We start from the raw sequence: 27,875 nt of genomic DNA, 5'->3' as shown, positions 1-27,875 counted from the left end.
AAGAGAATAGCAGAGTTGACTCTAGCCTGGGCACTTTTAAAATCCAGTGTTGTTTACCCTTGCTATAGAAAAATCCCAGTAATGTCAAAGGCAATTCTAGTTTTTGATAACATGGCTTCCTTTGACCCTGCCAGGAATAATTTATTATAAAACTACACTATGTCGTTATTGGATATGAACCAATTAAATTTTGGAGATTATTTACTAAAAATAATTATAATTTTTTCAGTAGTTGATAACAAACCATTCTTTCCCACAATTTGCTTGCTGGTTAGGCCTGATCTAGCTGGTCCTGTCAGGAGTTCAGTCCTCGCAGAGGGTTAGGATGAGTTTGTGCAAGTTTACAGCTGAACTAGCTCACGCCCACAACTGGAAACCTAAGGGAGCACAAAAAACGTTGCAAAATTGTCTCATATTTTGTATTGCTTTAACTGTTTATTTTTTTAATTGTGTGTATAGATAACATACACATAAAAAACAAAACAGTTGCCATCAAGTTGATTCCAACTCATGGTGACCTCATGTGTGTCAGAGCAGAACTGTGCTCCATGGCTTTTCTATGGTCAATTTTATGGAAGGAGATGGCCAGGCATTTCTTCCGAGGTGCCTCTGGGTGGACTTGAACTTCCAACCTTTCGGTTAGCTGCCAAGTGCATTAATCATTTGTTCCACCCAAAGACTGCACATATACATACCTCTTTCCATATATATATGTAATTTGGAACACTCTCAAAGTTACAGAAATGTGAGTACAAGACGAAGAATCTTTTTCTGAATCATTTGAGAGAAAGTTGTTGATATCACCTCCAAGTACTTTAATATGTGTTTCCTCCAAACAAGGACATTTTCCTACAGAACCACAATAAAAACCAATTGCTGCTGAGTCGATTCCAGCTCATGGCAAGCCCTTGTGTGTCAGAGTAGAACTGTATTCCATAGATATAACCACAATGTTGTTGTTGTCAGGTGCCATCGAGTCGGTTCCTACTCATAGCGACCCCATGTACAACAGAACGAAACACTGCCCGGTCCTGTGCCATGGCCACAATCGTTGTTATGCTTCAGCCCATTGTTGCAGCCACAATACAACTATCAAAAACAGAAAATTAATATTGATTCGTGACTACCCATCTTAGTTATCCAGTGCTGCTGTAATAGAAATACCATAAGTAGGTGGCTTTAACAAGCAGAAATTTACTTTCTTATAGTTTAGGAGGCTGTAAGTCCGAATTTAGTGTGGCCGGCTCTAGAGGAAGGCTTTCTCTCTCTGGCTGCTCTAGGGGAAGGTCCTTGGCGAACACAGCGCGTATCTTAAGACCCCTTTGTTTGGGCTTGCTTGTTTGCTTACTCTGTTCTTTTATATCTCCAAAGAGATTGACTAAGACACGCCCTACACTAATACTGCCTCATTAACATATCAAAGAAACCCCTATTCCCAAATGGAATTATCAAAAAATACAAAACCCACAACACGTATTTTTTGGGGACAAAATTCCACCTATAACCCTACCATTTCGTCCTCAAACCCTGTTCCAGTTTTGCCAATATCCCCAACAGCATCCTATTAAGCAAGAGGACCCAGTTCAGAATCTCAAATGGCATTTAGCTGTCATGTCTCCTTCCAGCTGGGCTAGGACCTCAGGCTGTTTTCAACTTTCATGACCGCAACAAGTACACTGGGTTTTCTCGTTCATCCCTGTGTGGCACAAACGGTCAAGTGCTCGACTGCTAGCTGAACAGATCCACCACCTTGGAATAAAGGTCTGGTGATTTGCTTCAGGAGAGTCACGGCTTTGAAAACCCCATGGAGTGCAGTTCTGCTCTGTAACGCATGTGGTCGCCATGAGTCAGAATTGACTCCACGGCACCTGGTTTTCTAATTGAAAGGACTAACAAGACCGGACAAGGTATGCTTACAAAGTCTTTCGAAAGACAAAGGATGCTATAGAACAGGAGGAAGAAAATCCAGGCAAACATCAGGGAGACTAAGGGTGCCCAGGTACACCTCCAGGGTCCTCTCTTATTTTCCCAGGACGTCCTCCATCTGTGTATCACAAGCCACCAAAGTGCGTGTGAGATACCTCATCTGAGGGAAGCCAGGGCGCCGGTTTACCAAGGGATATTTTATATCGCATTGGCCACATAGCCAAAGCCAGCCTGTGTGGCCAGGTAAAGCAGGTGCAGACCATGAATCTGGACATTTTCAATAAACGATGCAGACAGGCTGCTGGAGGGCACCTAGAGATTCCGACTTTAGGAGCAGTTTTCAATTAATGGCTAGTACGTTTCCTCCTTGTCTTGGCTGCAGGTCAGTGTCCTGGCTCCAGGTATCTTTGGAGGTGAGCATAAAGCTACCACAGACCAGCTGCAAGTTAACTCATTGCTTACACAATGACCTTGACAGGGTTTGTGGTTTTTCCATTGTGGTGAAATATATGTAAAATAAAATTTGCCACTTTCACCGTTTTTTAATTCAGTGCCATTAATTACATTCCCCATGTTGTAAAACCATCGCCACTATTTCCAAAACTTTTTTATCACCCCAAAGGGAAACCCAGTGCCCCTTAAGAATAACTCCATTCCACACCCTTATCTACCTTTGTCTCTATGCATTTGCCTATTCTAAATATTTCACAAATAAGTGGGATCGTGTAATGTTTGTCCTTTTGTGTCTGACGTATTGATCTTGACAGTTTTGAAGATTACGGACCGGTTATTTTGTAGAGCTTCCCTCGGTTTGGGTTTTCTGATGTAATGGGTTCTGTATCTTTGGCAGGCAAACTACACAAGAGCACAGTGTTCTTCTCATGGAGCTCTATCAAGTGGTGCCTGACTTTGATTTTTCCCATGACTGGCAATGTCCCCTTTGATCACTTGATTAAGGTGATATCTGCCAGGCTTCTCCATGTGAAGTTACTCTTTTTTCCCCCTTTATAATTAATAAATACTTTGTGGTATAATTAATCAATATTTTGAAACTATGCAGTTTGAATCTACCAGCTGCTCCTTGGAAACCCTATGGGATAGCTCTACTCTGTCCTAAGGGTCTCTATGAGTCAGAATCAACTCAATGGCAATGGGTTTGGTTTTGGTTTTAAGCAGTCTATTAAACCTACACATGATATTTTCTTATTTATGTCAAGAAATAAATTCAACTTTAAAGAGGGAAATATATTAAAATGGTGACTGCGGTTGCTTCAAAGTATGAGTTATTTTTTTCTTTTATATTTTCAAAATTATCTCCAAATTATGCATGTTGGGCAGATTTTCTTTGGTAATCGAGGGGAAAAGACACACACTGAAAAAACAAAAATTATAAGAACTCAATTAGGCATTTTCCCAGCTGCTGGGCAGCCCCCCTCTTTAGGCTCAAAATTGAGGAATGGGAGCTAAGAAAATGCAGTGTTTCCTAAAACTTGCCAAGATGATGGAAATACCCAGAAGAGAGGCAGCCTGGCCTGGAGAAGGTTCTGAGGCTCCAACTGGCTATTTTCCTCAGAGTTCTTCCCACCAGGGGGTTGCCACCTGCTCTCCACCAAGGCCAAAGTGAAGGCCTTGACCGGCTAGGGCTTCTTACAGCCCTTCTGCCCATGATGAGGACCAATTACATAGCTGGCTCAGGCGGCCCGTCTAATTATCCAGAGCTGCTGTAACAGAAATACCACAAGTGGATGGCTTTAACAAAAAGAAATTTATTGTCTCACAGTTTAGGAGGCTAGAAGTCTGAATTCAGGGAACCAGCTCCAGGGGAGGGCTTTCCCTCTCTGTCAGCCCTGAGGGAAGGTCCTTGTCATCAATCTTTCCCTAGTCTAGGAGCTTCTCAGCGCAGGGACCCCGAGACTAAAGGGCATGCTCTGCTCCTGTTCTTGGTGGCATGAGGTCCCTCTCCTCTCTGCTCCATTCTCTTTTGTATCTTAAAAGAGATTGACTCAAGGTACAACCTAATCCTGTAAACTGAGTCCTGCCCCATTAACATCATAGAGGTTAAGATTTACAACACATAGGATAATCACCGAAACCAAACCAAACCCAGTGCCATAGAGTCCGACTCATAGCGACCCTACAGGACAGAGTAGAACTGCCCCATAGAGTTTCCAAGGAGCACCTGGCAGATTTGAACTGCTGACCCTTTGGTTAGCAGCCATAGCACTTAACCACTACACCACCAGGGTTCCCTAGGATAATCACATCAGATCACAAAATGATGGACAACCAAACAATACTAGGAATCGTGGGGATGGAACAGGACCAGGCAATGTTTTGTTCTGTTGTGCATGGGGTCACCATGAGTCGGGAGCCAACTTGACGGCAACAACAACCGTTTTAATAGCTGAATTTGGGGAATATGTGTCTCTGGATTTTGAAGACTCATCTTTGGAAAGGATGGGGAGTCTATTAAATGTAGCTGAGCAGAAACAGGCAGGTGAGAGGACCCTGCAGGCTCCTTCTGAGGCCTTGCCTCTCACCATAACCGGAGAAGCACACCCCACCCACTTGCACACAAACGAAAACAAACAAGAGGTCCCTGGGTTGTGCAAAGGGTAAATGTGCTCTGCTGCTAACAGAAAGATTGGAGGTTCGAGTCCACCCTGAGTTGTCTGTGAAGAAAGGCTTGGCAATCTACTTCCCAAAAATCAACCACTGAAAACCTTATGGAGTGCAGTTCTACTCTGACACACATGGGGTTGCCCTGAGTCCACAGGAACGCAACCAATAAAATCAGTAAGCGGAATGAACCCACAGGATAGAAATCAGAAGACTGAAAAGCTTAAAGGGCAGAAACGAGAGATGTAAAATGAGAAGAAAGGAATCTAAAATGATAAGAAAAAATCACACAAAATAAAATGGTTTAAGACAATGAACTAAACCATTAGAAGTAGAAGAGCCAAAGGTAACGATAAAAACATTGTTAAGAGAAAAGTCTACAAAGAAGAAGCCAGCTAGAAATAGGGGAAATTGGCAAGACCTGTAAGTGATACAAACAAAAATCACTGAAAAGAGTGGAGGATTAAAGAAGACAAAATTGGCCTCAGACCTGGTTCAAAGCATAGCAAGCCCTATGAGACAGCCGCGAGGCTTTGTGGGACTAAGGGAGAATCAGAGTCCAGGTGACTTCCATGTCTGTCACCCCTCCCCTGAGTGTGGTCCTTTAAGAGCAGCCCAAGGCAGGGGCAGCCCAGAGCCTTGGGCTGGCTGATTATCGCTTGCCTGGGACAGGGGAAGAAGGCATAGTCCCCAGGGGTCTTGCTGCTGCCAAGCCCACAGAGCCCAGCGGCAGACCCCAAGGATAAGGAAGGAGTGGGGATGTAGCAGAAGGGATGGTGGAAAGGTGGCCACTGAGCTGCCCTGAGAGAACCTGGTATGGGGGGGAGCCACTAAAGGGGCTCCCGCCTTCCTTTTGGGGTCTGGAACAGTGGAGACACTCAGTTCCATGACATGCCCCACCACCTCCATCCCACCTTGCCCTGCTCATTGCCTTTTAATTTCAACAGAGCCAAAGGGGGCTCTGCCCTGAAGGATGCAGAAGAGAAGAGCGAAGAAATTTCTCTTCGGCAGATGGGAGCTTCTGCCCTCAAAGAAACCATCTGAATAAAAGAAGCCTGGAGTCCAGACTGTTCCTGGGACTCCTGGGGGCAGCTGGGACGCTGGTGCTGGCTGCTGTTGAAGCAGCCAGGGCTGAGGCCACTTGGAGGGAAACCCAACCAGCAAAGTCCAATTTACAGGACAGAAAACACATCACAGGGCCCACAGGAGGAACTGTTTTCATGGTGATGAAAGTAGTTTCCTTCCCCATCCCTGAATCTGCCTCCTAAAAAAGTTTCTATTCATCCTTGTTCCTCCTGAAAATGCTGTGTCTTTGCAGAGTTAGGGAGACGGGGTTGTCCCCGGAGCAGCCCTGCCCCGCCCCACCCTGCCAGACCACTTACAGAAGGCTTGTCCTCAAAGGAACTTCCAGAAGTCATTCCACACCACTCACTTGGCACCCGCTCTTTCCTGCCTTATGCCATTAAAGCTCTTTGCCCCTGTGTGTGAGTGGCCTACCTCAACTGCCAGTGTCTCCACGCGGGTCCTTGCCTGGCTGCCTTCGCGTCCTCCACAACCCCACAGAGTGGGCCATGCTCAATAAATTGTTGATAAATAAATGATGAGACCAGGCCTGGTTGATGGCTAGAGACCTTCACCCTTCCTTTATATTCCTACCAGTGCTACTTTACAAAACTGGGATCCGGTACGGTTCCCCAGAAGTCTTCCAGAGGGCCGAATCCCTGATATGGCACAAGATCCAGCAACAATCAGTTGCTGTGTTAGTCCTTTGTTGTTGTTAGCTGCCATTCAGTTGGCCTCCAACTCAGGGCAATCCCACAAATCATTGCCCAGTCCTGTGCCATCTCTATGAGCGATGGTATGTTTGAGTCCATTTTGTAGCCATTGTGTCAATCCATCTCATTGAGGGTTTCCTTTGCCTTCACTGAGCCTCCATTTTACCAAACAAGATGTCCTTCTCCAGCGATTGGGCCCTCCTGGTGATGCATCCAAAGTAAGCAAGTCTAAATCTCTGACACTATTCTATGATCCACAGGGTTTTCATTGGCTAATTTGTGGGATCAGATCACTAGGCCTTTCTTCCCAGTCTGTCTTAGTCTGGAAGCTCCGCTAAACCTGTCCACCATGAGTGACCCTACTGGTATTTGAAATACCAGTGGCATAGCTTCCAGCACCCTACCAACACAGAAGCCACCACAGTACAACAAACTGACAGACAAATAGTGACTCCTCAGGACAGAGCTATCGAAAGTCACTTAGCTACAGTCTAGAATTAGCTCAACTATAGAGTATCCCACAACTCATATTGCAGACAGTGGCCCCATTTGTTTTGGTGTCTTCCTTTATGGGGCGTGGGACAAAGACCCCAGGGAGCTGGCACCTTTGGCTTTATTCTCGTTTTTACTATCTATGTAAATAGTGAACTCTAAATCTAAAAGTGGTTCACTGTGTCTTCACTGGTGGAATCAATCAGACCTTGGTCTTAGCCTTGCTTTGTTTTGTGTGTGTGTGTGACATTGGCCTATGGTTTCACCTCTCATGTTCACCAAAGCTGAATCAAAGAATTCGAAGTTATCGTTTTTAGTTGCCACATAGCTCTACTGATGGCCCTGAGCCAGGAAGGGATAATTGATTTATTGATCCTCAATAAATATTGGTGACCCACTTACAAAATTAAGACTCGGAATATATTTCTTGAAGGCTTCATTTCAATGATTCATTGAAGGAATAATCATATAGGAGGATACTTTATTTCCTGATGGAGAGCAAATGAGATGTAATTGTACAGTGGTGTTGGACAAATGCCCAGGAGCTCTTCCCCAGGAACCCACTATAGAAGAATGAGGCAAGATAGCATATTTTTTTAAAATAATTTTTATTGTGCTTTAAGTGCAAGTTTACAAATCAAGTCAGTCTCTCACACATAAACCCATATACACCTTGCTACACGATCCCAGTTACTCTCCCCCTAATGAGACAGCCCGCTCTCTCCTTCCACTCTCTCTTTTCGTGTCCATTTCATCAGCTTCTAACCCCTTCTACCCTCTCATCTCCCCTCCAGGCAGGAGATGCCAACATAGTCTCAAGTGTCCACCTGATCCAAGAAGCTCACTCCTCACCAGCATCCCTCTCCAACCCATTGTCCAGTCCAATCCATGTCTGAAGAGTTGGCTTTGGGAATAGTTTCTGTCCTGGGCCAATGAAGGTCTGGGGCCATGACCACCAGGGTCCTTCTAGTCTCAGTCAGACCATTAAGTCTGGTCTTATGAGAATTTGGGGTCTGCATCCCACTGCTCTCCTGCTCCCCCAGAGGTTCTCTGTTGTGTTCCCTGTCAGGGCAGTCATTAGTTGTAGCCGGGCACCACCTAGTTCTTCTGGTCTCAGGATGATGTAGACTCTCGTTTATGTGGCCCTTTCTGTCCCTTGGGTTCGTAAGCACCTTGTGTCCTTGGTGTTCTTCATTCTGCTTTGATCCAGGTGGGTTGAGACCAATTGATGGATCTTAGATGGCTGCTTCCTAGCGTTTAAGACCCCAGACACCACTCTTCAAAGTGGGATGCAGAATGTTTTCTTAATAGATTTTATTATGCCAATTGACTTAAATGTCCCCTGAAACCATGGTCCCCAGACCCCTGCCACTGGTATGCTGGCCTTCGAAGCATTCAGTTTATTCAGGAAACTTCTTTGCTTTTGGTTTAGTCCAATTGTGCTGACCTCCCCTGTATTGTGTGCTAAGACAGCATATTTTAACAGCATGTGTGGACAAGGATCTGTGGACAGCAGTAGTGAGACGGTGCGATGGGGCTCTACGAGCTGCTCCACAATGTTGGGGGAGTGGAGAACTTCCAAATCCTCCAGACCACACTCATGCTATTCCCTACGGGCCCATTGGCCTGTCAGAACTTCCTGCAGAACTTCACGGCCTTGACCCTGGAGCACCACTGCTGGCCAGCCAACTGGACCAGCGGGTATCATGTCACAGGCAATGTCAGGGATGGGGACCTGCTGAGAGTCTCCAGTCCACTGGACTGGAGGACAAGGACCAGAACCCAAGTGGTATCTGAGATTCTCCAAGCCACAGTGGCAGATCCTAAACCTTGAGGGAGTCTCCTCTCCAAGCCTGGACACTGAGCCCTGCCTGGATGGGTGGGTGTATGACAAGACTGTTGTCACCGCCTCCATTGTGGCTGAGGTGAGGCAAAGCTAGAGCTGACTGCTGAGCCTTCAAATGGTTTTTTAGTTTCTTTAGTTACGCTGTAACCTACACACATTGAATGCTCAAAAATTTAAGCGTATGGCTTGACACATTTTTACACCCAAATATCAAGGTCAAGATATAGATCATTTCCAGCAGCCCAAAACTCTCCCTTGGATTCCTCTCGATCATTACCAGTGGCCGTAGAGTTGATGGTGACTCATGACAACCCCATATGCCTGAGTAGAACTGTGCTCCATAGGGTTTTAAGTGGCTGATTTTTCAGAAGTAGATTGCCAGGCCTTTCTTCCGAGGCACCTCTGAGGACTGAAACCTCCAACCTTTCAATTAGTAGTCAAGTTCATTAACCATTTGCAGCCAATCATTACCAGTTCTCAAATATAACCACACTTCTAACCCCCCCTTTTTTTTTTTAACCCCTATCACCATCAAATGGTTTTGCCTACTTTTGAATTTCACATAAATGGAATCATACAGTATGTGCTCTTCAGTGTCTTGGTTTTTCATAGATTTTAGGCAGTCATCCATGCTAATATGGGCACTGGTAGTGCGTTCTTTTTTTGTGCTGTGGAGTATTCCATTGTATGAATGTACCATAGTCTGTCCATTCTATTGCTGAAAGACATTTGCACTGTTCCCAGTTTGAGGCTTGCCTTAGTCATCTAGTGCTGCTATAAAAGAAATACCACAAGTGTATGGCTTTAACAAAGAGAAGTTTATTCTCTCACAGTCGAGTAGGGTACAAGTCCAAATTCAGGGCATCAGCTCCAGGGGAAAGTGTTCTATGTCGGCTCTGGATGAAGGTCCTTGTGATGCATCAGTCTTCCCTTGGTCTGGGAGCATCTCAGCACAGGGACCTCAGGTCCAAAGGATGCACTCTGTTCCTGATGCTGCTTTCTTGGTGGTATGAGGTTCCCAACTCTCTGCTTGCTTCCCTTTCCCTGTATCTCTTGAAAGGTGGTGCAGGTCACACCCCAGGGAAACTCCCTTTATATTGGATCAGGGATGTGACCTGGAAGGGTGTTAGGATCACACCCTAATCCTCTTTAACATAAAATTACAATCACAAAATGGAGGACAACCACAGAACACTGAGAATCATGGCTTAACCAAGTCAATATGCACATTTTTGGGGGGGCATAATTCGACCCATGACAGGGCTATTATGAATATTGTGGTCATGATCATTCTTGCACAGATCTTTTGATGGCCACAGGCATTCATATGCCCAGGGGTGGAACTGACGAGTGATAGGTGGCCCTAGATTCTGCCGAACAATTTTCTGAAGGGATTGTGTCAACTGACAGTCCATGCATGAGAGGTCCATTGCCCCACAGCCTCCCCCACACCTGGTCCAAGTGATTTTATTTGCCTTCACTTACCTATTCGCAAAACTGCCAGAAAATCAACACGACATCCATTTTCTTGTTGGTTAAAATTTCTCAAACTCTTAAATAAAATCAGAAAAAAAGAAGAAAACAATGGAAACATTTCAAGTAAATTGGGTCTAGGTTTGTGTGGCTCATCCTTCTTTTTAGTTTAGAGGCTTCCTAAGGCTGGGGACTGTGTGTTTTATAAAATGTCTGGGACACTGTGGTCATTTCATTATGGTGACATTGTTACATACAAATAAACATTATTATGCCATAACATTATTATTATTGGTTCCTCAGTCCCTCAGTGGTGCAAATGGTTAAGTGTTTGACTACTACTGGAAAGGTTGGTGGTTCAAACCCACCCAGAGGCACCTCGGAAGACAGTCCTGGTAATATGCTTTGAAAAGGTCTCAGCCTTGAAAACCCTGTGGAGCAGAGTTCTACTCAGACACACATGAGGTTGCCGTGAGTCGGAACGGACTCACCAGGAACTAACAAAAACATTATTGGTTCTGTTTAAAATAAATGGGCCAGTGCTCATGACAGCCGCACTAGTGCTTCCTTCCTCTTCCTCCCTTTCAGTTCAGCCCCTTTCTCCTTTTAATACCTCTGAGCACTTCCTCTAGGCAGCCTCCACACCAGCCACAAAGGCTTTCGCCTCAAGAAGATTGAACAAGCTAGCCGAGGGAAGAAAGACAGAAGACACTGAAAAAAACTTTGAAAACATATGAGTCTCCACCCAAGAGAGAATATCATTTTGCAAGTTGTAAAAAAAATCCAGAGTTAGTTACAAGAAGTTAACTGTGACCCAGCATTTCCACTCCTGATTATACACCCAAAAAAAAATCAAAAGCAGGGACTCATGCTTGATCCTTGTCCACCAGTGTTCATTGCAGCATTATTCACAACAGCCAAAAGGTGAAAACAACCCAAGTGTCCCTCAACAGGTGAGTGGATAGACAAGATGTGGTATATTCACACAACGGAGTATTATTCAGCTGTCAAGGGAAGTGAAGTTCTGATACATGCTACGACATGGATGAACCTTAAAAATATGCAGAGTGATATAAATCAATCACAAAAGGACAAATGGTGTATGATTGCATTTATGTGAACTGTCCGGAAAAAGCAAATGCATGGAGACCAAAGTTTGTAAGCGGTGAGCAGGGGTGGGTGGGAGGGGAAAATGGGGAGGTATTGCTTAAATGGTAGTAAGTTTCTGTTCAGGGTGATGAGAAAATTTGGAAATGAAGACTGGTGATGCTTGCACAACATGGGAAATGTAGTTAATATCATTGAATTGTACACATAAAAATGGTCGAAATGGCAAAATAAGCAAAAAAAAAAAAAAAAAAATGGTGCTTGGCTACCATTACTGAACATTTTGATCAAAGAGTCTATAGAAGAATCCTAATCAAAAGGGGAGAAATGCAAAACAGAATTTCGAATTCTTATGGAATCCAGGCTTTCTGGAGTCATGGAGGTTGGATGAACCCCTGAAACTATTGCCCTGAGATCATCTTTAAAGCCTAAACCAAAAACATCCCCTGAAGTCTTCTTAAAGCCAAAGGATAGTTTAGCTTAGCTAGTAAGGAATGTTTGCCTGGAGCGTTGTTCTCTTTTAAGAGCTACCTATACAGGATCAAATTGACAACAGCAACTCAAAAGATTAGATAGGAACCCTCAGGGGCAGTGAGTTCATGTTAAAGAGGGAGAAGCAACTCAGAAAAGGAGGGCAAGGATGGTTGCACAATTTGAAGGATGTAAGTAGGATCTGGGGTTTAAAAGCTTGTGAGCAGCCATCTAAGATACTCCAATGGTCTCACCTGTCTGGACCAAGGGAGAAAGAAGAAAACCAGATACAAGAAAAAGGTTAGTCCAAAGGACTAGTGGACCACAACTACCACAGCCTCCACCAGACTGAGTCCAGCACAACTAGATGGTGCCTGGCTACCACCACCGACGGTTCTGACAGAGACCACAATAGAGGGTCCCAGACAGAGCTGGAAAAAAGTGTAGAACAAAATTCCAACTCACACACACACACAAAAAAAGACCAGACTTACTGGTCTGACAAAGACCAGAGAAAACCTGAGAGTATGGCCCCTAGACACCCTTATAGCTCAGTAATGAAGTCACTCCTGAGGTTCACCCTTCAGCCAAAGATCAGACAGTCCCATAAAACAAAATGAGACTAAACGGGCACCTCAGCCCAGGAGCAGGGACAAAAAGGCATCAGGGGACAGGAAAGCTGGTAATGGGGAACCCAAAGTCAAGAAGGGGAAAGTGTTGACATGTCATGAGGTTGGCAACCAATGTCACAAAACAATAGGTGTATTAATTGTTTAATGAGAAACTTGTTTGCTCTGTAAATCTTCATGTAAAGTACAATAAAAAAAATTTGAAGAATGTAATCAACGTCACTGAATTGTACTTGTAGAAATTGTTGAACTGGTATGTGTTCTGCTGTGTATTTTCTCAACAAAAACAAAAACAAAAAAAATTACTTAAAAAAAAAAAAGAAGAAAATCCAGAGCTGGGTCTTCACCAATCTGAGAGGAGAGAAATGGCATCCAGTTATTTAAATTTGCATTTCTTGATCACCAATGATTCAACAGTTGCCTTTGTCATTGTGTGTTTTGTTCACTTGCCTCCTTTGGGTGTTGGTGGTTTTTCTTCTGATGGGTTGGTAAGGCAACTAACCCTTCGTCTTATTCGTCACAGTCATTTTATTCCATGTTGCTGCCTGCTTTTTAAGGTTTTTATTTGCAATGTGTTTTGGCACACTGAAGTTTAACATTTTTTAATTGTCTTGTTTATCTAGTGCTGCTATAACAGAAATCACACACAAGTAAAATTGTGCTGAAGATCATTCAAAAGCAGCTGTAGCAGTATATCGACAGGGAACTGCCAGAACTTCAAGCCAGATTCAGAAGAGGAAGTGGAACCAGGGATATCATTGCTGGTGTCAGATGGATCCTGAACGAAAGCAGAGAATACCAGAAAGACCTTTACCTGTGTTTTATTGACTATGCTAAGGCATTCGACTATGTGGATCAAACAAATTATGGATAACATTGCAAAGAAATGGGAATTCCAGAATACTTAACTGTGCTCATGAGGAACCTGTACGTAAACCAAGGGGCAGTCATTCAAACAGAACAAGGGGATACTGCATGATTTAAAGTCAGGAAGGGTGGGCCTCAGGGCTGTATCCTTTCACTGGTCATATTCAATCTGTATGCCCAGCAAATAATCTGAGAAGCTGGACTATGTGAAGAAGAACGGGGCATCGAGATTGGAGGAAGACTCATTAACCTGCGTTATGCAGATGACGCAACCTTGCTTGCTGACAGTGAAGAGGACTTGAAGCTCTTACTGACGAAGATCAAAGATCACAGCCTTCAGTATGGATTACACCTCAACATAAAAACAAAAATCCTCACAACTGGGTCAATAAGCAACACCATGACAAACGGAGAAAAGAGTGAAGTTGTCAAGGATTTCATTTTACTTGGATCCACAATCAACGCTCTTGGCAGCAGCCGTCAAGAAATCAAAAGACGCACTGCATGGGGCAAATCTGCTGCAAAAGACCTCTTTAAAGTGTTGAAAAGCAAAGATGTCACCTTGAAGACTAAGGTGCGCCTGACCCAAGCCATGGTGTTTTCAGTCGCCTCGTATGCATGTGAAAGCTGGACAATGAATAAGGAAGACCGAAGAACTGATGGCTTTGAATTGTGGCCTTAGTAAAGAATATTGAGTATACCGTGGACTGCCAAAAGAACAAACAAATCTGTCTTAGATGAAGTACAACCAGAATGCTCCTTAGAAGCAAGGATGGCAAGACTATGTCTCACATACTTTGGATGTGTTATCGAGAGGGATCAGTCCCTGGAGAAGGACATTGTGCTTGGTAAAGTAGAGGGTTAACCAAAAAGAGGAAGACCCTCAACAAGACGGATTGATACAGTGGCTGCAACAATGGGCTCAAGCATAGATATGATTGTGAGGTTCGCACAGGACCAGTCAGTGTTTGGTTCCATTGTACATAGGGTTGCTGTGAGTCAAAACTGACTGGACAGCACCTAGCAACATAACAGAAATACCACAAGTGGGTGGCTTTAACACATAGAAATTTATTTTCTCAGAGTTTGTTGTTGCTGTTAGTTGCCGTTGAGTGGTTCCAACTCATAGTGACCCTATAGACTTGTAGTGACCCAACAGGACAGAGTAGAACTGCCCCATAGGGTTTCCAAGGAACGGCTGGTGGATTCGAACTGCCGACCTTTTGGTTAGCAGCCGAGCTCTTAACCATTATACCACCAGGTCTCCATCTCTCAGTTTAGGAGGCTTGAAGTTTGAAAGCAGGGCACCGGCTCTAGGGGAAGGCTTTATCTCTGTTGGCCGTGGGGGAAGGAAGGTCCTTATTCCTCGGCTCCTTGGTGATCATGCTGTGGCGTGACATCTATCCTCTCTCATCTCTGCTTACTTTTCTGTCCTATTCTGCTCCTTTTATGTCTCAGAAGTGATTGGCTTAGAACACACCCTACACTGATAGGGCCTCTTTAACATAACAAAGAAAACCCATTTCCAAATGAGATTATAACCAGAGGTATAAGGATTAGGATTTACAACATATTTGGGGGGGACATAATTCAATCTGTGACATTAATATTCCATACAATGGAGTTGGTCCCGTTTTACAGATGAGGAAATAAGGTTTAGCACCACCCATCTTATAGAAAATGATTCCAGCATGGGCGTTTGGTCCTTGAAAGCGGCGACGATTTTCCTTTGAGCAGTTTGATACAGCCTTTTCCATGTGTCCTCGTTTGTGACAAGCAGCTGTGGCTGCATTCTAAAAGTCCTGGATTTATTTTAGGGTTGTAGGATGATGATGGGCTTTCGTTTTTATCCTCTGAGCTTTTCTGTATTCCTACATTTTATGGGCCTGAGAGCAAGCCGTGGAGCCCTGGTGGCACAGTGGTGAAGTGTTTGCCTGCTAACCAAAAGGTCAGCAGTTGGAATCTACCACCCACTCCTTGGAAACCAGGGCAGTTCTACCCTGTCCTATAGGGTCACTGTGAGTAGAAATCGACTCAATGGCAATGGGTAAGAGCAAGCTGTGATCCTGAGACTTGCTATGAGAAGTCGTGTAGGATCTGTTGAGGCACCTCTTAATGTTTTATTAAAGCCACAAACATCAACCTGTCTACAATGTGTCTCCACAGGGGACCGCCTGTTGACACCGGGCCCCCTCAGTCTCTTCCCTTCCAGTGGGATCTGGTGTACCAGCACAAGTCACTGAAGTCCATCACCTAGTCCATATATATGGCCTGACAGCTGGTGGGGGATGCCTTTACATCCTCTCTGACAGGTGAGGAAAGGAGGTCCTTGAGGTCTCCAGAAGCTTCCAGCCAGACTTGTACTCAGTCTATTCTCACAGTGTCCCAGCTGAGAAAACTCTCCCTATTTCCTTCTCCCTGCTTAGACAGCCTGGCCTGCACACTATACCTCACAGCAAAGGGGCAGAGGTAAGGTGCTTGTCCCACCTGCCCAGGCCCTGGGGACCCTGCTTTTCCAGGAACTTGTCCACCCAAGCTTGTGTCTGCTGTGGCCTGAGGCACCTTGTTTTTTTCTGAAATTATTTGAAGTCATTAACCAGTTGAAGTCATTAATCTCTAATTATTTTCTGCTCCTTGATGAGTTTTGGACCCCGTGGTAGAATGCCATTCATCAGGTGGAAGGAACAGCTGGTCCACCATGACCTTCCTGCTGACTGGCATGATCTCCCTCTCAGTGGTGCCTCCATGCTTTTCTTCCCAAGGAAGCAGGAGCTGCTGTTATCAGCGTTACTGATATTAATGGCTAACTTTATCGAGCACCTACCCTCACGTAATCCTCCCAATAAGCCCATGAAGTTGTTCCCATTTTACAGATGAGGAAATGAGGCATAGCACCACCATTCTTACAGGAAGCTGATTCCAGCACAGACATTTGGCCAAGTCCCTTAGAAGCGGTAATGATTTTCCTGTGAACAGGAACCTCTGTGCTTGATGCCCAATCTAGAAAAAATTCTCTTTAATTCTTTGGTTAAAGCAGAAACCTGGGACAGCCTGCTGGGCCCTAGGGGATTCATGTCAGGAAAGGCCAGGCTTGAGCACAGGGCCTAGTTCTACCTCTCATTTTTTGCCAGCCTAACAGATGTGTCAGCCTAGTGAGGTCGAAAAAGAAAAATGGGCATCAGAAAAGCTTCGTCTGGACCCTCTGTTACTAACATCTGTCAAACCTTAGAAATTTCACTTCACCCCTCTGGATCATTTCTGCAACACTGGAGGGCTCCCCCAGCTATCCCAGCTGCCCCAGTCACCCCCATTTACCTGGGGACACTCGGCTGGGCTTCTGGAACCGATGCTCAGCCTCCCGCCCCCTCTACCGTGACACCCAGCCTCAGAGCCTGGGCAGGAGGAGCACCATCCAGGAAACAGAAGAGGTGGGACCACCCCTCCCCACCACCTCTCCAACACTGTGCGGCCTGTGGGGATGGATCTGCTGGGTTATATCATCCTCCGCAGGAGTGGGGGCTGGTGGAGGATCCCCTGGCCAGCTGCGAGGACTCTGGGGCAGTCCCCACTGTTCCTGAACCTCCGACTGTAACTGTGATAACGGCTTCCAGTTTACTAAACTTTGTAGTGACTGCCCGGGAGCCTGACAAAGCATTTGGAGGTAAATCACACAGGATACCATGTGTGATTTCGTCGAAGTCTTCCCTTGCCTAATACATCATCAGCACTGTGTACTTGAAAGAAGTCCCTGGACGGTGCCAAAGGTTAAGCACTCAGCTACTAACCAAAAGGTTGGTGGTTCCAATCCACTTAGAGGCACCTTGGAAAAAGCCTGGCGATCTACTTCTGAAAGGTCACAGCTGTTGAAAACCCAATGGAGTGCAGTTCTACTCAGCAACACATGGGGTTGCCATAGGTTAGAATCAACTTGACGGCAACTTTTTTTTTTTTTTTAATTTATTCATGTACAGGGAGTGGGGCTTTGGTGGTTCAGTGGTAGAAGTCACACCTTCCACGCAGGAGACCCATGTTGGATTCCTGGCCAATGCACCTCGTTCGCAGCCACGACTTATCCGTCGGTGAGGGCTTGTTTGTTGCTAGGATGCTGAACAGGTTTCAGTAGAGCTTCCAGACTAAGAAAGTCCTGGCAATCTACGTCCAGAAACCAGCTAATGAAACCCTATGGAGCACAACAGTCTGATCCACAACTGACCAGGGGGATGGCTCAGGACCAGGCAGCGTCTCGTTCTGTTGTGCATGGGGTCACCATGAATTGGAGATCGACTTGACGGCAGCTGACAACGACACGTACATGGAGGACGCCATAACATAGCTGAATTCCCTTCCCTTACATGAACCTGTGGCTGCAAACCGTGCTGACCAAGCCAACTCAAAAGGCCTGTCTGTCATTCCATAGTTTTTATTTTAGAAGGAACATGGATCATCTAATCTACTCACTGAAGACATCTTTGCAAATGGGGTCTTTATCTGTGAGTTGGTTGGGACTTGGCTGAGCTTGTCTGGGCTCTCAGGTATGTCTGCAGGTAGACAGGCTCTGCTCCAGGTCGTCTGAACTGGGGCACATCTAGGGAGCAGGCAGCTCCACTCCTCCACCTTTCATCCTCCTTCCAGGACCAGCAGGCCATTCCTCCTCATCGCAGTCAGAGGCCTGAGAACACCGCCATCTGTGAGATGTGCACCCTTTGACGAGAGTATCAGAGCGTGTTCTCTGTACTTTTCCCTGCCAGGGTGAAGAGGGCTCAAGACAAGAAAAGAAGCATCCATGATAACAATACCATAAAAAAATGGATTGGAGCCCACACCTAGATTCTGAACAGCCAGGCCTCTCTTCACAGCTTTCTCACGTCTTGTCAAGGAAATGCTGTGGTACCTGCAGGCCTGAGTAAGCCTTGCTTGACCTTCAGGTGGAAAACACAATGTCGGTGGTGTGAAATGGGGCCACTGAAAGGCAAACAGATACATGGACTTGTAAACCAACTGGGAAAAGACATTATCTTAGTTTCTTAGTGCTGCTATGACAAAAATATCACAAGTGGGTGGCTTTAACGAACAGAAATTTATTTTCTCACAGTTTAGGAGGCTAGAAGTCTGAATTCAAGGCACTGGCTCTAGGAGAAGGCTTTCTCTCTCTGTCGGCTCTGGGGGAAGGTCCTTGTCTCTTTCCAGCTTTTGTTCCTTGGTTTCTTGGAGATCTTCATGAAGTGTGTGTCTTCCCCTCCACTTGTGCGTCCTTCTTTGTGCCTAATCTGTTGTTTTTTAAATCGCAGGTAATTGGTTTAAGACACACCCTACACTAATATGATCTCATTAAGTTAAAAAGAAGTCCGATTTCCAAATGGGAATACATCCCCAGGTATAGGGGTTTAGGATTTACAACATGTATTTTTGGGAGGCACAACTCAATCCATACCTGTTGCCATGAAGTCCATTCTGTCTCATAGCAACCCTATAGGACAGAGTAGAAGTGCCCCATAGGGTTTCCAAGGCTGTAATCTTTACAGGAGCTGACTGACTGCTCCATCTTTCTTCCACGGAGTGACTGGTGGGTTCAAACAACCGATCTTTCAGTTAGATCTGAGTACTTTAACCACGGCACCGTCAGGGCTCCTGTAGGAAAGAACTCCACCCAAAAAAGAAGGAGTACTCCTCTGTGGAGCACAATGCTACCCTGAAACACATGGGGTCACCATAAGTTGGAATTGACTCCGTAGCAACTGGTTGGTTGTCAGCCAAAAGTGTCCCCCATGATGGCTCCCTGGGAATTTTGTTTCCTGTTCAGTGGCCTTTGTCAGATCACATGATCTGTGCTTCAGTGCTTAGTGACCAGCCAGCGTGGCAACCCAGAGTCCACCTGGATCCATCTGTCCAGCTCAGTGTGCGGATGCTAGAGGCTGCAAAGGGCCAAGAGCTAAGCAGAGCTTCCCAAGGGTGAGTGGTGGAGAGGCTACAGGTGTGCCTGAGATATTGATGGCAACGGGAAATAACATTCGCACGTGATTAATGCAGCTTCCTCTGGTAATTATTGATATAGCTCCTAAATTTGGCAGTTATTATTTTGATATTTTCAGTTATTTTGGGCATATACCTATAAGTTTTTTTTATGGTAGTTCTGGAGCCCTGGGGGCGCAGTAGTTAAGAGCTCAGCCGCTAGCCAAAAAGTCGGCAGTTTGAATCCACCAGCCGCTCCTTGGAAACTCTATGGGGCAGTTCTACTCTGTCCTATAGGGTCGCTATGAGTTGGAATCAACTCGATGGCAATGGGTTTTTTTGTTTTTTGTTTTTTTGATTTATCGTAGTTCTATGTTCAACTTTTTTAGGAACCCCCAAACTTTTCCACAGTGGCCGCACCATTTTACATTCCCACCAGCAGTGGGTTCTCATTTATCCATATCCTCCCCGACACTTGTTATTTTCTGTTGCCTACACTCAGGTCCACCTGCAGAGGTCAAAGCATTCTGAATCTAGATTCTATATTAGTCTGTGCTGTCCAATCCAATTGCTACTGTCACAAGTGGCTATTAAATTTTACATTGATCAAAATTAAATGAAATTTCATCAGTTTCACTTGCCACATTCTAGGAGCTTGATAGCCACAGGTGCTCGCGGCTACCCTACTGGCAGCACAGATCTAGAATTTTCTATTGTCATGCTGCTCTAGACACTTCCTGTCCAGCTAATTGCTTTTCAGGTTGATTTCCTACTACTTCTAGGCCGAAGTATCAAGAGCACTTCTGTGCAAGAGGGGATGACTATGCAAAATGGTAAAAATGAGCTTGAAGAATGGGCCCTTTGTTGTCTCCTCAGGGCAGACTTTTATTGGGTTCCCAGGCCCAAGGCCACTTCTCTCTTTGAATAAGCATTCATTCAAAGGCACACCAAGGTCAGTTGTCAGATAATCGTAGCCCACACCAAGCCCTGCCTAGATAGGGAACCCAGCCAGGTCTCCTATTTCCCCAGCAAAAGTTGTTCCCAGTACACCTTTCTCCTCTCACAAGCAAGCAACAGGCTGCAGAAGGAAGTAGTGAGAGAATAATGCAGACCTATGGAGCTTTTTTTTTTTTTTTATGGAGCAGAAACAGAGCAGCTGAGGAGCCCAAGTCTCAAGGAGGGCAGCCTGCCCCAGTGGTCCTGGCCCACTGCTAATACTGACTGGGGGGACCCTCTGGCACTAACCAGTAACGTATAATCTGTGCAGTCACACAGAGCTGCTCAGATAGCCGCCGTTGAGTCAACTCTGACTCGTGATGACTTTGTGTACAACAGAACGGAATGTTGCCTGGTCCTGCATCATCCTCATGATGTTTGAGTCCCTTATGGTGGTCGTTATGCCAGTCCATCTCACTGAGCGATTGATTTCCCCCTGATGATGTGTCCAAAGCAAACAAGTCAGACAGTGTTCCATTCTGATCCATAAGGTTTTTACTGGCTAATTTTTGATGGTAGATTGCCAGGCCTTTCTTCCTAGTCTGTCTTAAACTGGAAGGTCTGCTGAAATCTCTCCATCATGGCTGACCCTGCTGGTATTTGAAATATAAGTGGGATAGCTTCCGACATCACCGCAACACTCAAGCCACCACAAACTGGCAAACGGGTTAATGTTCTGCTGTTGCCATCTTGAAATTCTTAATATTTTTTTTTAACCAGAGGCCTTGCATTTTCATTTTGCACCTGACCTCTAAAATTATGTAGCTGGTCCTGATTGTGGAAGGCTAGTCCTTTTCCATGGAAGTTGTTAGTCTGTGAGCAAAAGACCAAAGAGGCAAGGAAGGAGGATGTGGTGAGAAGCTGAGGGGAGAAGGTGGAAGCAGCTGGGGCAAGAGCCACAGAGGAGCCCAGAGGTGGGCCAGGGAGAGGCTGAGCGGCAGGTGGAGGGTGGAGAGAAGCAGCAGCTTTCGGACCCAAGGCCAACTCAGGCGCCCTCGAAGTTCAGGTATTTAAGGGGTAAACTCTTGACTATCAGGGAAAACATTCCTGTTCAGAGAAACTCCGATTGTACGTAAGCAGTAAGCCAATCGCTGCTGAGTCCACTCTGAGTCACGGTGACCCTGTGTGTGTCAGAGGAGAACTATACCCCACAGAGTTTTTAATGGCCGATTTTTTAGAAGTAGACTGGCAGGCGTTTTTTTCAAGGCACCTCTGGGTAGACTCAAACCTCCAACCTTTTGGTCAGCGGATAACATGAGCCTAGATAGAGAGAAAATCCCAAAGAATCCACAAGAAAGCTACTAGAACTAATAAAGGAATTCAGAAGTGTTGCAGGGTATAAAATCAACACACAAAAATCAGTTGTGTTTCTATACACCAACAATGAACAATCTGAAAAAGGAAATTAAGTACATAATTCCATCTCAAAGTTCACCCTTCAACCAAAGATTAGACAGGTCTATAAAACAATAACACACATGAGGAACATGCTTCTTAGTTTACTCGTTTATATGAGACCAAAAGTAACGCCCAAAGTAATGTTACCAGACCGTCAGGTCTCGCTTGGTGCAACACTGAGGCACAAGTCGGACAAAAGGGAAAGGAGAAAAACTCCATTTGGTTGGCCAAACAAAGGAGCTCACCAGGACCTGGGACACCAAGATGGTGCTCTGATGGGCAGGCACAGGGGTTTACATATGGAGAGGGAACAGAATAGGGGTGGGGTCTTGTTCAGGGCATATTCAGGCACATGGTCCATCAGGACGGGTGGACAGCCCCTGTAATGATGCTGACATCAGGTTGGTGCAGTGGCACTGGGGCCATGACGGAGGGGAAATGGCGGATGGCAGCTTAGCTCTGCAAAGCCACCATCCGGTGATTCCCCCTCCCCCCCTCACTAATGAAAAGAAGGCAGGAAGAGACAGGAAAAATGGACAAATGGAAACAGGGAATTGGGGTGTGGAAGGGGAGAGTGTTGACACATCGCAGGGATTGCAACCAATGTCACAAAACAATTTGTGTATAAATTGTTAAATGAGAAATTAATCTACTTTGTAAATTTTCACCTAAAGCACATTTTTTTTTTAAATTCCGTTTATGTAAAAGAATAAAATACCCAGGAATAGATTTGACCAGGGAGATGAAAGAATTGCTCACTAAAAACTATAAAACATTGCTGAAAGGAATTAAAAAAAAAAAAACAAAAAAAACATTGTGGTCAAGTTGATTCTGACTCATAGTGACCCTACAGGACAGAGTAGAACTGCCCCATAGGGTTTCCAAGGAGTGGCTAGTAGGTTTGAACTGCCAACCTTTTTGGTTAGTGGCCGAGCTCTCAACCACTGTGCCACCAGGGCTTCAAAAGAAATTAAAGAAGACCTAAATAAATGGAAAGACATCCCATTGTTAAGATGTCAATATCCCCAAAACAATCGATAGATTCAACACAATCTCTATCCAAACACCAACAGCCTGTATTGCAGAAATGAAGAAGCCAATTCTCAAATTGCGGAGGCAAATCTGCATTCAGTTCTAGGTTGGGATTTCTACCAGTTACAGACCCAAAGCAAGTCTCTCTCTTTCAGCTTCCTCCTTCGTTCATTCAGGGAATAAGCATTTATTGAATGCCTACATGTGTAAAGTACCAGGGACGTAAAAATAAACATGCTGTCTGCCCCCGTGGAGCTTGTGGTGAAATCAGCTGAAGAGATATTAATCCAAGAACGAGAAATAAATGTGAAATGGAAGCCACGATCAGGGCTATGTAGGAGAGCTCGCAGAGGTCAGGGAAGACAGCTCTGAGAAATGCTGCTGAGATATGAAAGATGAGTTGGAGTTAACTCTGTGAAGACGGGAAGGAAAAGCATTCCAGACAGGGGCACAGTGAGGGCGAAAGCTCTGTGGCAGACGGGCTAGTGTGGGTGGGCAAAGGAGAACAGGGCAAATAAAACCCCACCTCATGGTGTCTCATGGGCCAGGATGAGTGGCAGTGTCTTCATCCTCAATCTAAGAGGAACCCACCAAAAGGGCGCTAAGCAGGGTTTCGAACTGGTTCCTTCCAGCTCCAACCCCTGCTGAAAATTTGCATTTCTACTTCAGATATACTGAATCAGAATCTACAGTTTAACAAGATCCACAGGTGATTCTTATGTATCATAAATTTTGAGAACCGCTGCTTTACTAGTAGCACAAATTCTCAGCAGGGGTTTGAACCTGTACTTGTGTTAAGCAGCAGACAGGCTTGACGTGATCATATTTGGAGTTCAAGCAGATACACTGGCCACAATATGGAGAACACAGCGGTGTAGGGGTGGGCAACAGGAATGGGGGATCCTCATTTGTCCATTGGCAACAGGGACACCAGACACACAGGGTTGTCGTAAGGAGTAAAGATAACATGGAGACAGCCAGCACAGTGTCCAGCTGTCTTAGTTATCTAGTGCTGCTATAACAGAAATACCACAAGTGGCTGGCTTTAACAAACAAATTTATTTTCTCACAATTTAGGAGGTTAGAAGACTGAATCAGGGTGCTGGCTCTAGGGTAAGGCTTTCTCTCTCTTGTCTCTAGAGGTAAATCTTTGTTTCTTCTGAGCTTTGGCTCCTGGGCCATCCTCACGTGGCTTGGTATCTCTCTTCCCCAACTCTGCTTCTCTCACTTGCTTGTTTAATCTCTTTATCTCAAAAGAGATTGATTCAAAACACAGCCTATACTAATCCTGTTCATTAACATAACAAAGACAACCCATTCCCAAATGGGATTATAACCACAGGCATAGAGGTTGGGATTTACAACACACATTTTTGGGGGACACAATTGAATCCATGACACCAGCACATGGTGAGCACATGTGTGATTAAATGAGTTCCTTTATGTGGCCCTTTGCCTTGGTTCTTTGGAAATACAGCTTGAGAGGTTTTTCCCCTAAACCCTGAGGAGTTACCTTTGCCTGGTTTTCTACCCCAGAGGGTTTGTTACATTTCCTGGGTAAACTGTAAATAACTTGGTTTGATACTTTTTGTCTGGCCCCGGCTGCAGCCTTCCCTGTGACTGATACCTACCCTGCAGGGATGGATCAATAGGCTATGCAAATAAGGTATCTGTGGCCTACTGAGAGGGGATTGGTTGGTTAGTGCCCCCCTCCCCCCCCGCTGAGGGCGGCATGCCTTAAAATTGACAGGAAGTCAGTTGTGTATATTAGCAGCCAACCCCACAGAGCTTTTTGAGACAGAAAGAAGCAGGAAGAGAAGCAGAGGGAAGAAGCAGAGAGAGAGAGAAAAGACCAGGAACCTCCTAAAAAAGCTGTAACGTGGGTGAAGGGCTGTAACGCTGAAGGCACTGACAGGCCTGAAAGGGTCCCAGTGGCAGAGCTGGCAGTGAGAGACGGCAGGGCCCAGAGGAGCCCATCTGAGGGAGCTGAGAGGAGCTGAGAGAGCTGTCCTGCACAGAAGAAGGGAGACTTTGCCTACATGCTTCTAAATCCTGATCCCAAGTTGTACCCTGTTCCTTAATAAACCTCTTAACTATAAATATGGTCTGTGAGTTCTATGTGGCCATTGCAATAGATTATTGAACCCAGAAGAAAAGTAGAGAGTGCCATGGGAGGGAGGGGAAAAAAGCTTGGAGAGTGGAGGTCTGTCTGACCGCCACCTGATCACCCAAGGCTGACCTTGATTCGCATTATCCCCCGGAGTTAGACAGGTTTGGACACTACTACTACTGGTAGATCCCCACTGCTGTTATTACTCCCTCTGTGCTCCCAAGGCTTACTCCTCTTGGTAAACCACCCTCCTCCCTCCACCTCTCCACCACAGATCCGGCCGAGTGCCTGAGGAAAAAAAAAAAAGTAGTAATTCAATAAACAGCTATTAATTGGTTTAAGGCTCACAGCTGGTTTTTAAAATCTTGCCTCCAAACTAGGGCTTGCTCCAGAAAGCCCTAAAAGCCATTGCCATCAAGTCTTAGTTTCACATAAACGACGTGTAGGGACTCTGGGAAGGAAGGATGAGGCTGAGTAGCATTTACAATCCTGGAGAAACTCAGACCCTGGGACCCTGCTACACTGCCGCCATCTGGTGGCAACATACCTACAGCGCAGAGCAGCACCTCCAGGCAACATTAGTGGAAAAGTGAGAGAGAACGAAAGAAAGAAAGGCATAAAGAAAGTTCTTTCTCACTTGACTTGAGATACAACGTTGCTTACCTTGGGATTATGTTGTGTCCCCACTTGTATTGTCGAAAATATTTCCATCCTGATTGGTCCAAAAACCTCACGGGAGTCCAAAGGACTGATGGACCACAACTACTACAGCCTCCACCAGACCGAGTCCAGTACAACTAGCTGGCGCCCGGCTACCACCACAGACTGATCTGACAGGGATCACAATAGAGGGTCCCGGACAGAGCTGGAGAAAAATATAGAACAAAATTCTAACTCAAAAAAGAAAGACCAGACTTGCTGGCCTGACAGACAGGAGAAACCCTGATATTACGGCCCCCAGACACCTTTCCGCTCAGTAATGAGCTCACTCCTGAGGTTCAGCCAAAGATTGAACAGGCCCATGGAACAAAACAAGGCTAAAGGGGAGCATCAGCCCTGGGGCAGGGACTGGAAGGCAGGAGGGAACAGGAAAGCTGGTAATAGGGAACTCAGGGTTGAGAAGGAGAGTGTTGACATACCACGGGGTTGTTAACCAAGGTCATAGAACAATGTGTGTACTAACTGTTTGATGAGAAACTAGTTTGTTCTGTAAACCTTCATCTAAAGTTCAATTAAAAAAGAAGAAAATATTTCTCTCCTACCCGCACACTTTCCTCCAAGCCCTTTAAAACTTCACTCTGACACCTTTTGTGTATGTGTGTAATTATATACTATTATGCATTATAAGGAGCCCTGATAGCTCAATGGTTGAGTGCTTGACTGCTAGCCAAAAGGTCTGCTGTTCGAACATATCAGCCAGTCCATGAAAGAAAAGCCCTGGCAATCTGCTCCCATAAAGATTACAGCCTAGGAAGCCCTTCGGGGTAGTTCTGCTCTCTCCTATAGGGTCACTATGACTCAGAATCAACTCGACAGCACACAACAACATATATTATATATATTATTAATTATACATGTTGTTAGTTGTTGTTAGGTGCCGTCGAATCGGTTCCGACTCATAGCGACCCTATGCACAACAGAACGAAACACTGCAACACTGCACGGTCCTGGGCCATCCTTACGATTGTTGCTATGCTTGAGCTCATTGTTGCAGCCACCGTGTCAATCCACCTCGTTGAGGGTCCTCCTCTTTTCCGCTGACCCTGTACTCTGCCAAGCATGAAGTCCTTCTCCAGGGACTCATCCCTCCTGACAACAAGTCCAAAGTATGTAAGATGCAGTCTTGCCATCCTTACCTCTAAGGAGCATTCTGGCTGCACTTCTTCCAAGACAGATTTGTTCGTTCTTTTGGCAGTCCATGGTATATTCAACATTCTTCGCCAACACCACAATTCAAAGGCGTCAACTCTTCTTCGGTCTTCCTTATTCATTGTCCAACTTTCACATGCATATGATGCGATTGAAAATGCCATGGCTTGGGTCAGGCGCATCTTAGTCTTCAGGGTGACATCTTTGCTCTTCAACACTTTGAAGAGGTCCTTTGCAGCAGATTTACCCAATGCAATGAGTCTTTTGATTTCTTGTCTGCTGCTTCCGTGGCTGTTGATTGTGGATCCAAGTAAAATGAAATCCTTGACAACTTCAATCTTTTCTCCATTTATCATGATGTTGCTCATTGGTCCAGTTGTGAGGATTTTTGTTTTCTTTATGTTGAGGTGCAATCCATACTGAACTGTGGTCTTTGATCTTCATTAGTAAGTGTTTCAAGTCCTCTTCACTTTCAGCAAGCTTGTGTTATCTGCATAACGCAGGTTATTAATGAGTCTTCCTCCAAACCTGTTGCCCCGTTCTTCTTTATGTAGTCCAGCTTCTCAGATTATTTGCTCAGCATACAGATTAACTAGGTATGGTGAAAGAATGCACACCTTTCCTGACTTTAAACCAATCAGTATCCCCTTGTTCTGCCCGAACAACTGCCTCTTGATCTATGTAAAGGTTCCTCATGAGCACAATTAAGTGTTCTGGAATTCCCGTTCTTAATTATACGTGCTATACAATTTTTTTTTAATATATTATATAAAATATTATACACTTGCTGTTTCTGGCTCAATTCTCTACTGATAACCCTCTCAAAGCCACGTTTTCTACTTCAGTTTGCAATTTCCAAGCGTACATATTCTCAGCACCACGCTTCATTTGATTTTCACTCTGCACCCGCTCCTGCGGGGTATAGAATACCTGTGACCTGCCCATTCTGTATGTGCCAACAACAGTGTATGACGGTGCCCTGGCATTAACACCTTCTAGCATTTCCCACCAACAGACTTAAGTTCCACGAGATTCCAGCTTGTAGTCAATGTCCAGGCAATCAGCAATGGGAGCTGGTTTCAACTCTCACCTCGTTATTCCCTGAAGGCCCCCCACAATAGATTATGCAGGCCTACTTAGCTGCCACATAAAAGACCTGGTCCACAGTTCATTCTCTGTTACTTTCCAGCTCTGTGACCCCCAGCAAATTACTTAACCTCTCTGAGTTTATGGAATCCCATCTGTAAAACAGGATTAATCATGTCTTTCTCAGAGGAATGTGGTAACGATCAAATAATAAAATATTGTAAAAGAAT

General features: G+C 45.2%; 1 protein-coding gene across 2 annotated transcripts in view; it reads left to right on the top strand.

Moving 5' to 3' along the window:
- Positions 1-15,604, top strand: part of LOC100662613 (solute carrier family 22 member 20) — a 43,665-nt gene extending 28,061 nt beyond the window's left edge. The window contains exon 6 of one of the 2 annotated variants that reach the window (XM_064287813.1): positions 12,962-15,604. In XM_064287813.1, the coding sequence (XP_064143883.1) occupies positions 12,962-12,992 (31 nt within the window). In that variant the 3' untranslated portion in view covers positions 12,993-15,604. Of the gene's footprint in view, positions 1-5,492; positions 7,687-12,961 lie in introns of those variants that run through there. The other variant, XM_003419594.3, reaches the window with a different exon arrangement.
- Positions 15,605-27,875: the final 12,271 nt, after the last annotated feature.

Source organism: Loxodonta africana, chromosome 7 (assembly GCF_030014295.1).
Source record: "Loxodonta africana isolate mLoxAfr1 chromosome 7, mLoxAfr1.hap2, whole genome shotgun sequence".
NCBI lineage: Eukaryota > Metazoa > Chordata > Mammalia > Proboscidea > Elephantidae > Loxodonta > Loxodonta africana.
This window is presented reverse-complemented; position numbering and strand designations above follow the sequence as displayed.